Source organism: Vigna radiata, chromosome 11, assembly GCF_000741045.1.
Source record: "Vigna radiata var. radiata cultivar VC1973A chromosome 11, Vradiata_ver6, whole genome shotgun sequence".
Classification (NCBI taxonomy): Eukaryota; Viridiplantae; Streptophyta; class Magnoliopsida; order Fabales; family Fabaceae; genus Vigna; species Vigna radiata.
The window spans coordinates 12,155,957-12,170,267 of NC_028361.1; the positions used below are offsets into that span (position 1 = coordinate 12,155,957).

General features: G+C 35.6%; 2 protein-coding genes across 3 annotated transcripts; one reads left to right on the plus strand and one right to left on the minus strand.

Annotated features, from left to right (window-relative positions):
- The first annotated feature begins 1,392 nt into the window (after positions 1-1,392).
- On the plus strand, positions 1,393-2,139 carry LOC106776776 (uncharacterized mitochondrial protein AtMg00810-like). Its single transcript, XM_014664247.1, has one exon. It carries the CDS (start codon positions 1,393-1,395, stop codon positions 2,137-2,139), a length of 747 nt encoding a protein of 248 aa, XP_014519733.1.
- Positions 2,140-9,647: 7,508 nt separating this feature from the next.
- On the minus strand, positions 9,648-13,589 carry LOC106777404 (lysM domain receptor-like kinase 3). Of its 2 annotated transcripts, XM_022787515.1 has the most exons (11): positions 13,504-13,589; positions 12,793-13,380; positions 12,474-12,671; positions 12,203-12,342; positions 12,035-12,124; positions 11,842-11,947; positions 11,516-11,667; positions 11,083-11,180; positions 10,791-10,929; positions 10,490-10,588; positions 9,648-9,946 (listed from the first exon to the last, which is right to left on the minus strand). In XM_022787515.1, exons 2-11 carry the CDS (start codon positions 13,316-13,318, stop codon positions 9,782-9,784), a joined length of 1,713 nt encoding a protein of 570 aa, XP_022643236.1. In that variant the 5' UTR covers positions 13,319-13,380; positions 13,504-13,589; the 3' UTR covers positions 9,648-9,781. The 2 variants fall into 2 exon arrangements, with proteins under 2 accessions (XP_022643236.1, XP_014520474.1); XM_014664988.2 differs by having other exon boundaries at positions 12,793-13,548.
- Between the last annotated feature and the right edge of the window lie 722 nt (positions 13,590-14,311).

Below are 14,311 nucleotides of genomic sequence, written 5' to 3' on the forward strand. Positions count from 1 at the left end.
TCCGATTAAACCACAGCCTTGCTCTGTTCCACCGATTCAATCGGTGAGATCTTACTCTTCCACCGTTTAAATCCTTTTTACATTGAACCCTAACCTTTCACCGATTGAACCACAAACCTAGGGTTCGTAGTCTTCTTCTTGAGTCTTCCGCTGCGTCTTCTACGTCCAAGTCATAATTTCCTCTGTTTCTCGAGTTCGTCAGTTGGTCCGTCTCAGATCCATGGATCCTCGCCGGAGTGATCTGTATCACATATTAAATGTCACTCGTAGCCTTATTTTTCAATCCAATGTTCCGATATATACTGGTCCTATGCTCTATCCCATGTTGTGTTCTTGATTAATAGATTACCTTCCCCCATTATTGAAGATAAAACACCTTTTGAACTCTTACATAATAATCCACCCACTTATCTTGATTTAAAGGTTTTTGGTTGCCTATGTTTTGCTTCTACCTTGGAAAGTAACAAAAACAAACTTGATCCTAGAGCAAGAAAGGGCATATTCCTAGGATACAAAAGTGGGGTAAAAGGATATATAGTTCTGGACATTAATAGCAAAGAAATAATTATAAGTAGAAATGTTGTTTTCTATGAGAATATATTTCCCTATAAAGATAAGCAGGAAGGAAGAAACAATTATAACTGCGAAAAGGACAATGTGTTTTTCCTAGATGAGATTAATTGCAGGCATGAAAAGGATCTTGTTGATGATGAAGGAGGAGACTCGAGTCCTGCTCAAGATAATGGTACTGAAAGGAGCTCTGTTGAAGACAATGTTATCAACGAAGACAATAATTTCATAGAACAACAGCAAGGAAACAATCAAAGGAGATCTAAAAGAATTAGAAAGGCTCCTGAATACTTGAAAAACTATGTTCAGCAAGGTGATGAATCCCCATCTAGCCATTTGTGTGCCAAGAACGGTTTGAATACTCCCTACCCTATAACTAGTGTTTTGTCTTACAAATCTCTTTCTAATAAACACTTAAAGTATACACTTGCTATAACTGCTGACAAAGAACCCAGCTCCTATGAAGAGGCCAAAAGCAGCCCTGGGTGGAATCAGGCCATGCAAAAGGAAATTCGGGCTCTACAAACAAATAGGACATGGTTCTTGACTCAACTTCCTACAGGAAAGAGATCTATTGGATGCAAATGGGTCTACAAAGTAAAGCACAAGGCCGATGGTACCATTGAAAGGTATAAAGCTCGTTTGGTAGCCAAAGGCTACACTCAAGAGGAGGGAATAGATTTTCTGGACACCTACTCTCTAGTTGCCAAACTTACTTTTGTTAGGATGTTGCTTACCCTTACTGCCTCTTAAAATTGGTTTCTACATCAACTAGATGTAGACAACGCCTTTCTTCATGGAAACTTGAATGAAGATGTGTATATGGATCCTCCACCAGGGTTAAATGTTGATGTTAAAGGACAAGTATGCAAGCTAACTAAGTCCTTGTATGGGTTGAAACAGGCGAGCAGACAGTGGTTTGACAAGCTCTACACATTCCTGGTTTCTTCTGGATATGTTCAATCTAAATCGGATCACTCTTTGTTTGTCAAGAAGACTCCTAAAGAATTCATAGCACTACTTGTGTATGTTGATGATATTGTTTTAACTGGAAATTCCATGAAAGAGATCAACCTCATAAAAACTCTTTTGGACAAGCAATTCCAGATTAAAGATCTGGGAGAACTCAAGTATTTCCTGGGTTTTGAGGTTGCTAGATCTAAAAGGGGAATACATTTATGTCAAAGGAAGTATGCCCTTGACATTCTTGAAGAAACGGGGATGCTAGGAAGTAAACCTAGCTCTACACCATATTTGAGCAACAACAACTCTCTGTACAAAACAGAGGACTACATGGATAATCCTAGTGATTATCGAAGGCTGATAGGGAAGTTATTTTACCTTACTAACACTATACCATATTTATGTTTTACAGTTAATCTTTTGAGTCAGTTTATGCAGGAACCAACCAAGCACCATTATCAGGCCTTGCAACACATTCTCAGATATGTTAAGTCAAGTCCTTCTGAAGGACTCTTCTTTGCTTCCAATTCTCGTACACAGATAAAGGGCTTCAGCGGTTCTGACTGGGCCACCTGCCACAATACAAGGAGGTCCACTACTGGCTAGTGCATTTTCTTGGGGAATTCTCTTGTCTCTTGGAGATCGAAGAAGCAGACTACTGTCTCAAGATCTTCTACAGAGGCAAAATACAGAGCTCTAGTTGCCATGGTCTATGAGATGCAGTGATTACACTATCTCCTACAAGACCTTGAAGTGAAACCTATAGCTACGGCCGTCTTATATTGTGACAACAACTCTGTCAAGCACATAGCTCATAATCAAAGTTTCCATGAGCGAACCAAGCATATAGAGTTGGATTGCCATGTTGTTCGAGAGAAAATACAGGCCAAGTTTCTTCATCTGCTCCTTATCCGATCAGAAGAACAGCTTGCAGATGTCTTCACAAAATTTCCTCACCGCACTTGCTTTAAATCCATTATTTCCAAGCTTGGAATGGTGAATATCCACCATCCAGCTTGAAGGGAGACTATTAAATGATTCTGTTATGCATTTATTAGATTCTGTTTGAGATTACTGTTCACACGAACAGTAATCTAGTTTTAGGGTTCCTAATTTTGGGGCTTTTCTATTTGTGTGTTACCAGAACCTTATATAAGGGATTCCAGCCTTTGTAATAGAAGAAGAAGAGAGAATAATAAAAATTACAACACCATTACTTTGCAAATATTACTTTCGTACCTTAGAACGTGCGTCCTTCGTCTTTATTTTTCTTCTTCCGATCATCTGCCGCCACTGTCAGCCTCGTCGGAGCTTTTCATCGTCGTCGTCTCTCGTACTGGAGCCTCCACTGGATTCGTGTGCTTCATCTCCATCTCGCTACTCGCTCGAAGTCTTTCGCACTCATCTATCTTCTGTCTTCAGAAAGTGCACGAGTGAGATATTTTATCTCACTTTGGGCCACACATTTTGGGCCTTCTTTCTGTCGAAGACTGGGCCAGTTCAGTTTCTTTAGATTCAAAGATAAAAATTATAATTTGGATCAAATGCACTATGAATACAGCCTAACCCTCATCGTCAAAGGTGTTGACCAAGCACTCAACAACGCATAAACACGTTGATCACCAAACAACTTCCAAAATTAAAACCAACACAAAGAATGAATATTCACACGGTTACCGTTTCAAAAACAGATCCTATGCACACTAAAAAAAATATGCTAAAAGAAGAAACAAATCCTAAGAATATGAACACAAAACATAAATGCAAAAAAGAAAATAATCTAAAAAAGACTAACTAAAAACCCTAAGACTTAACTCGCTGAGTCCCAACAACGACGTGATTTATTAAACTGGTTTTAGTTGCACAAAATCAGAACAAAGCTAGATTTCTCCATTAATAAAGTATAGAAATAACCCAGGTATCAATCATTGGACTCGGTACAATTAAGTTTTAGAAATGTTTAGTTGAAATCTTGTGTTATTTATTTACTAATTATTTACTAACTAATTATTTAGTATTGCAAGGTGGGTAAAATGAAATTTAATTGAAAACAAAGAAATTAAAAAAGAAAAGAGTAAAGAAAAAGGATTTGTTTAAAAGGAAAATAAAGAAATAAAATGTAAAGAACTTAAACCTAAACTAAAGTGATGAAGCAATTGGATCTAACTAAGCATACAAGTCAAAACAGTAACTATATGAATGCTAAAAATTAACAAGGCAAGATAATTAACTGGATATTGAAACTAATGTAAACCATGAACAGTGAATGAAAAGAAATGATTTATGCACATATCAGAACCAAAATTAAAGAATCGAAAAATTTGTTAGAAAAAAACTAGTCAAATTCATATAGTATTAAGCACAGACAGTCAGAAAGACGTCGTGTGAAAATAAACCCATTACATGATGTTAAAGTTTTTCAGAACTCATAACAATGATGCTCATTAAAACTACACTGAATTCAAATTCAATTTATGTGTTTAACTACTATGATATATGAAAACATATTCTAATTACAATTAAAACATATAATCTACTTTAAAACATTTAAATTCCTAATTAAAACCAACTATTATATTTAATGAATAAAATTTATTAAACTTATGTCTAATTCGAAAAGACATCTCGATAATATAAGCTCACTTTAAAATCATTTAATTCAGAGTCCAAATCATTTTTTTCAAAACAAACAAAACAACAAAAAAAACTTACATAATCTCCCAAAATTCCAGAAACATTGCACAAAAATCAAACTCAGGAAACACATCAATGAAAAAAATTATTAATAAAAAATTAAGATTAGAAGAGAAAGTACCAAACGAAGCGCCGCGGATAATCCACAGAAATCACTCAAAACAGATTCCTCATAGTGTTTGACTCATTCCCTTTCAAGAGTCTCTAATTAATTATATTAAAAAATATTAAAAAATGTCATTTTAATTAATTATAAATTATTTATATTTAGATGCAGTTATAAAAACATCTTTTTATTAATTTTGTTTTGAAAATCTTTATGAACTTATTTTATAAATTATGTAAAAAATATTATATATTATTTCACGTTTAAAATATAATAAACATATTTAAAATAAATAGATTATTTTTTTAAAAATGCTTCATACAAAAAATCAAATAAATAAATATTTCTATTTATGTATATTAAAATTTAACAAAAATACATATAATTTTATAAAATAAAAAAAAAACTGAAAACACTATAAATAATTAACATATTATAAAATATTTATATAATTAAAATAAAATATTTGAAAACAACATTAATACAACTGTATAATTTGAACAAAAATATGTTAATCATAATTTAATTTCAACTAATAAACAAAGTAAAAAATAAAAAGGTAATAAACTATTCTAACTCCTTTTCCTCTGAGAATTTATGAATGATAAACATTTCCTCGCATCCAATATTATACCTCAAACTTCGCCTACCTGTATGTGTTCTGACGAATGTGGGACTTCATAACTTGAATAATGCTCCAAACATGATTTTCTGAACAGACTTTAAAATTTAGAACAGCAGTTGAGAGTTCATCTGATGTCTGATGAACCTTGGAGCTAATTACAGTCATTCCAAATATATTTTACTTGATATTACCAACTATGTCGATCCTTCTCCAGTAGGAGCGGTTCATGCCTAATTAAGGTTTAACTAAGTATTTCTTATATGATATGTATGCTAAGTGTTAATGGAAAAAATTCAGATATGTTAAACCTTGTCAAAGGAAAAGAAGTTGCAGACTATGTTCAGCTTCAAGAATGGGATCCTGATTTGTAATAGGAACCCCAAATAAATACGAGGGTAACTTTATCAAGCTCATCATTGATCCCTTGTAGGAGAAAAACCAAGACCAAAACTAATCTTACTTATAATCTGGGCCTTGAGAAGTCTTGGCTGATCAGTAGAGAAGACAATCATCATCTAAGAGCAAATGAAAAATACATAAGATTTTTTTCAAACAATCTTCAAAGGAAAAATGTCCTCCTTGGTTTGTTGGATGAGGAAGGATAATTTCAGCATAAAACAAACAAATAACTTTGGACAATGCATTTGATAAGGTAATTATGAAACTCTTTTACCTTATAACAGTCCCAAATAAACAACTAATCCATTAAGAAGAGGACCTCAGCTTTCATTTATCCAAACTATGCTAGGATAATTGAAGTAGAAGCTAAATTTCTTCTTTCTAACTCATCCACTAAGACTTGAAGCAGATGGAAGAGAAGTCATTTACTGCAAACTGGGATGCTTTCTCCCTATTTCTTTCTGTTCCGGTCGGGATTTGGTCCCAGCTCCCCTACACACTTTCCCACTTCGAACCGTCCGATCCTCCGCTGATCCAACTCCAGTTGAATCGCTCTCCTTCGTCGAAGCCGGTCGGGTACCTGCCAATGGCACTCCGACGCTCAAGTCAGTGGTCAATCTTTTCTAATAAAAGGTAGAGATAGAGAGAGAGAGAAATAAATGTGCATTCAATGTGTCTCTATCCCTTACCTTTGACTTATATTTATAGTTTTCTTCGTGGGCCAGTGATTAGCAGATCTTTAATTACGGCCCAATCACAGGCCCACCACCATTGATTTGGTCTTACCTTAATCTTGAATGTTTACCATACCTTAATTTGCGATCTCCGCCGGCCGTCCCTATTGTATAAAACAAGAAAAGATTTGACGCTTGTCGTGACTTTCTTCCGGTCCTACAGTATGCTGGTCCCCCGAGCTCTGATCGGCATATTTTTGACGTAATGACGTAGGGACGCAACGGCCGTCCGGCTTGGCATGGTAGTTGTCCCGGATGTCGTCAGGTCGTCATGGCATGGAGAATGTCTGGTCGTCTTGCTGTGATGAATTCTTCAAAGTTTTTCTCATGGACGAGTTCGTGACCGGTTATAATTAGACAGTCATGTGGGCATGACAGCATCGTGCCATGCGCGGCATCCCCGAATGCCGACAAGGTCTGCTTGGTTACCGGTCCTCCCGTTCGGCGACTCGAAGGCAATGCCTTGGTCATACCAGACGTTTCGTCTCTCAGCATTTCGAAGAACACTTTTTGAGCATGGAGAATGCGGTGTTGTCTTGTGCTGACATGACTTCATGTGAATTCTTCAAAGTTTTTCTTATAAACAGAGGTTACTCCCGGCCGCCAACACCGGGCTTCTTTGTTGTATTTCCTCGGGTTGTGGCGTGCCGGTCGTTCCGACTATCTTTACGACCGTCCGTCCCCCTCCTTACAGTACACTTTCAAAAACAACTTCCTTCCACCAACGTTTTTATGGGCCTGAAAATTCTTTATCTATAGAGAAGACAAACACCACCAAAAACTACCAAACCTCAGGCTTTGGTAATTGTATTCTACAAAAATTATAAGCAACTAACTAATTAAAACATTAAAATAAAAATCATCAGAAATAAGACTAAATAATCGAACTATGTTAGGTGGGATGCACCATGCCATTGCAAGAGTGCAAAGCAAGAAACCAAATAGCATGAACTAGTCAGAATTTCTGACTAGTGTCTGACTTCATAACTTGAGTCAGAAGCTTCCAAACTGAATGCCTAATATCAACTAACTAAAAATTTAGATATGCATGAAACTTGAAACTGTTTATAGTCATCCAATTATTTTTCACTTGATATGATCAATAGTTAATTAAGAAGAAAAATACTTATCTTAATATAATTATCAAACTTATTCATCAACAGATAGCAAATGTTATGTTGACTTTATGAGTATTTTAAATAAAACTAAAAAAATGTCTTTCATTGACATGAACTTTTAGAATTCCACATATCTTATATTTTTTTTCTAAAGTCTTAAAGTCAATAATAAAGTGTCAAAAAGTTAAATGTTGATTATGAGTATGGAGGTCTATTTGTTCGTTGTACGGCACAATCAGGTCATCCAACAAGTCCATGCGTTGGAAAGTCTTCCAATACCTTGCTCGCCCCATACCTAGCTATCTCCGTCGTGATGACCATAGGTTCATTCCCACGATCAGTTCCGACATACTTCTTCAGTTGTCCCGCCCAGATCAACTCTTCGAATCTATCCCTTAGGGTCACACACTCCCATATCATGTGACCCATGTTTTTATGGTAAAGGCAATGCTTGATGTCATCCGCACCGGGCGATGTGGGATGTCGCTTTGGCATATGAATTAGCTTTGCACTAAGAGCCTCTTGTAGTATCTTGGCCCGGGTCGCGTTCAACGGGGTGTATTGCTAGAAGCGCGACCTGGACGGTCTTTGTCCCACTCTCCCTGACTTTTTTCCTGTAGGCTAACAAGAACCGTCGGGCGTCTCATTTTGCTCCATTCGTTCTACCCAGACAATCTTATCTCCCTTCTCTACGACCTTCTCCCCAGCGATCATGGCCGCGTTCTCAACTTTAAGCACGCCAATTCCGCTTCGTGACACTGTTGCATTTCCTCCATCTTCTACTGTAGCATTTTGATCATCTCTATTGGGTCTTTTGTGCTCATGTTTCTTGTGGTCACCATTGGGTATCAATCAAGTCACTCAGTCCCACGATGGACGCCAAAATGTTTTGGGCATAGGGTCAAGTAACTTCTAACACCTTCATAATTTCCTCTTCAAAGTCGTTTGGGAGCTTAAGTCCTCGTACTGTCTTCGTCTTCACTTTAACCGTCTGGAGGGATACCTGCCAAAGGTTCTATGATGCTTAAGTTAGCAAATAATCCATACGGGAAGTAAGAGCAATAGTATTAAATGCACAACAGATACAATCACCTACCTCTTATATTTGACCTTTATTTATATTTTTTGAGATGAGTTTAAAATTAGTGAAACCTTAATTTCGGTCTCTTATCTCGGTATCTTAATCTTTGATTTGAGAAAACTGATTAAGTTGGTCTGTGCAGTTTTGTCTGTGTTTGGGTGGTCTCTTTCTTCACAAATTGTAGCACCGTCCGCCCTACGATATAGTTATAATAGGAAACCCAGATAAATAATTCACCCATCATTATGTATACCTAGCTAATTGGAGAAGTGTAAATTGAAGAGAGTACAACAATATTCACCAAAATAAGTAACTGAACTGATCTGAATGGGATGCGCCAAGCCCTTGCAAAATTGCTAAACAAAGCTATTATGCTTGAGAGATAAGTTGCAAGTTACTCTAACATCTATATAATTTATAACTCAAGATATGTTTGAATCCTTCCACAACTAACTGTAATAGCGAATCCAAAGTAATGCACTTCCTTATAATCATGAAACAACTACCACCAGAACTGAAGAACAAATAAACAAACATTCAACAAGAACATAAAAACAAACTATCAGAAATCAAAGCAAATAATTGGACTACTTTGGGTGGGATGCACCAGACCCTTGCAGAAGTGCAACACAAGGACGATGCTTGAGGAACCAAGTAGCAAGCTACTTTAATGGCTCCCTCCCTCAAAAAATTAATTTAATATCGTGTGAACTAATAGCCCACATATCAGATATTAAACTGATAAGAACAGATACTACACTTGATCTTAGCCAAAAGGCCGAGAAAGGTATGCTTTGAAAGTTTGAAGTGTTTAGATTTTATCTCTCAAGCTTCAACTCTTTGTCAGTATTCTGACAAGTATGGGACTTTCAGATGCTCCAAAATGACTGTCTAATTACAACTAAAATTTAGATAGCGCTGAAACTTGAAACTGCTTATAGTCATCCAATTATTTTTCACTTGATAATAGACCAATAATGTTGATCCTTTCCAATAGTCAATTAAGAAGAAAATGTTTATCTTATTATAATTATCAAACTAATTCATCAAAAAATAGCAAATATTATGTATCTTAAGTAAAACTAAAAAAATGTCTTTCATTAACATGAACTATTAGAATTCCGCATATTTTATATTTTTGTATTCTAAAATCTTAAAGTCAATAATAAAGTGTCAAACTTCCAAGTTAAATGTTGATGATGTTAGGATTCAACAAAGAAAGGAAAAAAGTTGTTTGTAAATTGCTTATAGAACTCAATGGTGATCAGTGCCTTAGACTAGGCGCTGGGAAAAAACGTTAGTTACGTGTTTGAAGTTTTTTGATACATTAAGAAGTCAGTACCACGATTTAACTCTATAATATTGTATTAAAAATGTGTACATATATATATACAGCAGAGCACAAACTGAAAATGGTAGTAGCAGCATGAGATTTGATGAATGCAAGAAAGAGAAGCATTAGTGTAGAATTGTGAAGAAAGAAAAGGATTTTCATCTTCCATCAAGAACCCCGCTGAAGACTTGGCTGTCTCCACCTAATGATGCTTCCCATTCTGTGGATGACATAACAATCTGTGACAATGCCACAACTATCTCCCTCATCACAGGCCTGTCGTTTGGATCTTCGCACAAACACCAATGAGCTACTTCTGCCATCTGCAAAGCCGAATGTTCCAAATAACAAANTTATGAAAAGAGAAAAACGAGTCATGTGAAAAAGTGATATATATAACTATTTTATGTCAGAATAATATTAGATTAAGGAAAGCAGCATCATTAGTCTAACCCCTACATTATCTCTAAAGACACACAATAACTATGTTAAAGGAGTGATCATTATTATCTTTGTTCAAACACAAAATATTCTTTGAACCAAAGAACCTCATCCTTAGTTCTTACCCATCTAATGCTTTTGCTTTTAAAAGACATTTGTTTGTTTTAGGTGATTAAGAAACTATTCGTTTGTCTGTTTGTCTAAATTTTTCATTGGTGCTCTTGACTTCTTAAAGGGAAAAGTTTAGGTTACAGGTCCTCCCGAGTGAAACTGATATCCTCAATTACTGATTTACTGTCTCTTAAAAACTAATATCTGTAAAAACTATTTTTTTTATTTTATTTATATTTCCATTGAGTCCACAGAGAGATATTAAATTAAAATAGAGTATGCGAGTAAAGATAGGAACTTCAGGTAAATCTAACCTTGTAGACATCTTCCATGGGATAGCTATGCTGAAGATTCCCATCTATGGCATCTGCTAAAACATTCTCTGGGTATTTATTTCCGAAGATTTGGCTAACCTGAATGTGATGAAAACAAGCCTTTCAAATAATAATAATAATAAATGTTTGAGTATTAACTCAACTGCGGAGTTAGATTTCTCTGAATAAAAGTGAACTAATGATCTATTGGATTTCATTTTCATAATACATACTCTCAACCTTAAATTCTATTTCTCTTCTATCTCTTCTTAATGTTCTATGAGAAATGAGTTTGACTTACAACTGTAACAAGTGATTTCATATTGTTGGCTTGTTGGTTGTCACGAAATAGTGCACGTTTCCCTGTTATCAACTCTGACAGAACCACCCCAAATGCAAAAACATCTGTTTTTATAGTCACTTGAAGCTCCTTAACAGATCTAAAAGGNGCAAAAAAGCAATCAAGTCAGAATAAAATCAACTGGTGTGTAACTTTTTTTGACTTGGGTTTAAGTATATAATGGTAGCAAGAAAATTGATTCTGTTGAATACACCAAGAGAGTGTACTTATGATCTGAAAGCACAAAACCTACTCTGGTGGAAGGTAGCCCGGTGTTCCAACCAGCCTTGTTGCTATGAATTCTTCATCATTGGTTCGTTCTACTAGCTTTGCAAGTCCAAAATCTGCTACCTAAGTACAAAAGGCCAACTTAACAGATTGATTTTGAACTCAGTATAGAGACTCTGGTTCAAAGTTTTCTCAACTCAGCTTTACAAGGAAATAAAATAAATTCATCCCCAGCAATTTCTTACAAGACAAGTTAAATTCAAAGGGACATGTACAATGTTTTAAAACCTTAGATGTTTTGTTAATCTACAGTGTTATAACATGTTTATTATATGATAACATGAATAGCTGATTCAGTTTACTTTATATATTAAAAAAAATTATAACTAGTCCCAATTTTCTTTTAGTGGTGGCAATTTTGGACAGAGCAGAAGGGAGCAAAACAAGGCAAGATTTACCTTTGCTCTTAGCTTCTCATCAAGGAGAATATTGGAAGTCTTTATATCACGGTGCACATATCGAGCTTTCGTGTAATCATGTATGTATTCAAGACCTTTTGCTGCATCCAATGCAATTTGAACCCTAGCACACCAAGAAAGAGGCTGGTGACCTGTACCAATACAATGGTAAAATTAGGTTATATAACTTAATTTGATCTTTAAGTAATCATACTCTCTCACGTATTGGATTAATCTTTTGAGAAGAGTTATATTGTGTTTGTTTGAGTCCTAAAATGTCTCATCGGCTTACTTTTGTTTGGAAAGTGATTTTGGTATCGATATACCTTTCAGTAATGGATCATGAAGGTGCTCACTGAGAGATCCATTTGGAACATACTCATACACCAAATAAAGGTGGTCATCTCCGCTGGCATATCCCAACAACTCCACCTGAAACAGTGATTATATCTATAGTATAATCAAACAACATTTCTTAAAGATAATGCTAAAGCTCTCTTCATCAGAGACATTACTTACAATGTTAATGTGATGGATCTTACACAGGGCCTTGAGTTCTGCATAGAATTCTTTGGATTTATTAGACCTCATCTTCTTTACTGCAACCTCCTGAAGTTAAAACAGCTATCATTCTCCAATTCTCAATCAGCAAATGAAAATATGCTTCAATGTCTTGGGTTTTCATACCTTCTCCTCCAACATTCCGAAATACACACTCCCGTATCCACCTACTCCAATCTTTCGCGTTTCATCAAAGTTATTTGTAGCATCTTCAATCTCCTCTAGAGCATAAATTACTGGTCTTTCTGATTCAAATGGAGTTGCATCTTCGGCCATATTTACCATGAATAAACAAAAGACCTTCTTAATCTCCTTGTATAGATATTAGCAAATTACTGAAAACGTTGTATTTTCGAAAATCAGTTGCTTTTGCTTCCAAAATTTATTTTCAAGTTACCTTCTATATGTTCTGCATGAAAGTCCTTTATGGAAATAGTTCTATTTCCAATGGATCTTTTAGACACAATATTTGGATCATTTTTTGCGACTACACTGGCCCTGGATCTCCTAAGAACGACAACGAGAATGATCAAAGTGATAGTTGAAAAGAATGCCACACCCGCTAAGATGCCAATGATTATATAGTGTTTCTTTTCTGCAAACAAGGGAAAGCCATGCTAAGATTTTGTACCCTAGTGTAAGATTTTGCACCGCGTGCCAATAAAAATATGGAAAAATCATGAATGCTGCTGAAATATAGGAAGAGAAATCATCACCTTTTCCTTTGGAAGGCAAACCATTGAGTTCCCTTGGAACATACAGCACCCAACTAATATCTATGAATGAGGGGTTCTGAACCAGAACTTCGTTCATACTCACCATGTCATCTAAGGTAGCATTTAGCAGAGTAGCGATTGATATGGGTGTATCATTCCGCTGAACTGTATACGTGACAACAATTTGGGAGTCTTTTTTTTCTGAACACCCACAAGGAAGATGTATTGCTAAGTCCTCGTTTGGGTTCACTTCTCTGTCAATAGACCAGGCTTGACCACTGTAAACAATGTTGTTAATCTCCACAGAAGAGTCATTAGGCTTCACCTTGTAGGTTGTATCATAGAAATATCCGCCAAGGTCATTGGAGCTATTGCAGGAACAAGGGACTGTTATAAGGTAATCTTGCTTTGTGCCACGCATTATAGGTTTGATTTGGGAGGGGTGAACGGAGTAAAAGTTGGCTAAGTCATCTGCGTTGTGATTGTAACTTATGTGGTAGAGTGAGGCATTGCATGTGCTGATCATGGAGGAGCATCTGAACGGTTCAAAGTGAGTTGTTTTGAGAGAAGCTTGGAAGGAAAACACAGCTACAGTTACACAAGAAGTTGCAAGAAGAGGAATGAGAAGAGAAGTTAGAGAAGCCATGGTTTGTGTGATAATAATGAAACCTGTTTGAAAGGGAAGAGAGATAGGAAAGCAAAATAACAAACTGGTTAATTTCCAAGTGCATCCGTTGCATTGCACTTGTCATCATGTGGTTGTTGCTTCTTGATTTCAAGAACTAGAAACGTTCTCCACTTAGCATGATTTTACAAAATGTGATGATTATTATAGAATTATTTGGTCCCAATCGTAAGGATGGAGCATATTTGTGGGATCTCCGACGGCAATAGTGGACTCGAACAGAAAACAAAAGCAATAGACAAGTTCCACACCGAATAAAAAAGCGATGGTGTCAATCACAAGTCACACTCTAGCTGTCTTTTAATGCCACTTGAATGCTGACGAGTGGCAAAAGTTATATTATTTTATCTGGGTTTTCGTTTTATCCTCACGTTAGTCGTTTTCAGTTGAAGTATACTAACTTGGATTTTAAAGAAATAAGTGTAACAAAAATCTAATTCTTCCTCATATGCGTTTATGTCATCTTCGGAATTAACTCCCCTACCTTTTTAAGTTTCTTTTTTTCATATTAAAATTTGAGAATTAACTTTGTTTTAAGAGTAAGAATTATTTTCTAGTTCTATATGTAAATAGATTTTTAAGTTTACCATTATCCTCTATGCGGACAAATTTCTTAATTATAGAAATACATTCACTTATTTTCAAATTTAAGTTTTATGCATATATATTGTTAAATCACAAATCTAAATTGGATTGATCAATATAATGATTTTTATGCATTACGAAGACCATCTTATTATTATTTTTATTCTCATTATATTAAAAAATATTAATGGCAATCACATTATCCAAGTAATAGCCTCTAAGCGTAGTAAGTCTCTAGAAATAGGTGAA

Excerpts from the sequence above, each read along its gene's own strand:
- LOC106777404 (XM_014664988.2), bottom strand. The coding sequence starts at position 13,438 with ATGGCTTCTCTAACTTCTCTTCTCATTCCTCTTCTTGCAACTTCTTGT. Across the intron at positions 12,343-12,473 it reads TCATGCAGAACATATAGAAG|ATGCAACTCCATTTGAATCA; the intron begins GTAACTTGAAAA and ends ATATGGCCGAAG. Across the intron at positions 9,947-10,489 it reads CCATGGAAGATGTCTACAAG|ATGGCAGAAGTAGCTCATTG; the intron begins GTTAGATTTACC and ends TCGGCTTTGCAG.
- LOC106776776 (XM_014664247.1), top strand. The coding sequence starts at position 1,393 with ATGGATCCTCCACCAGGGTTAAATGTTGATGTTAAAGGACAAGTATGC.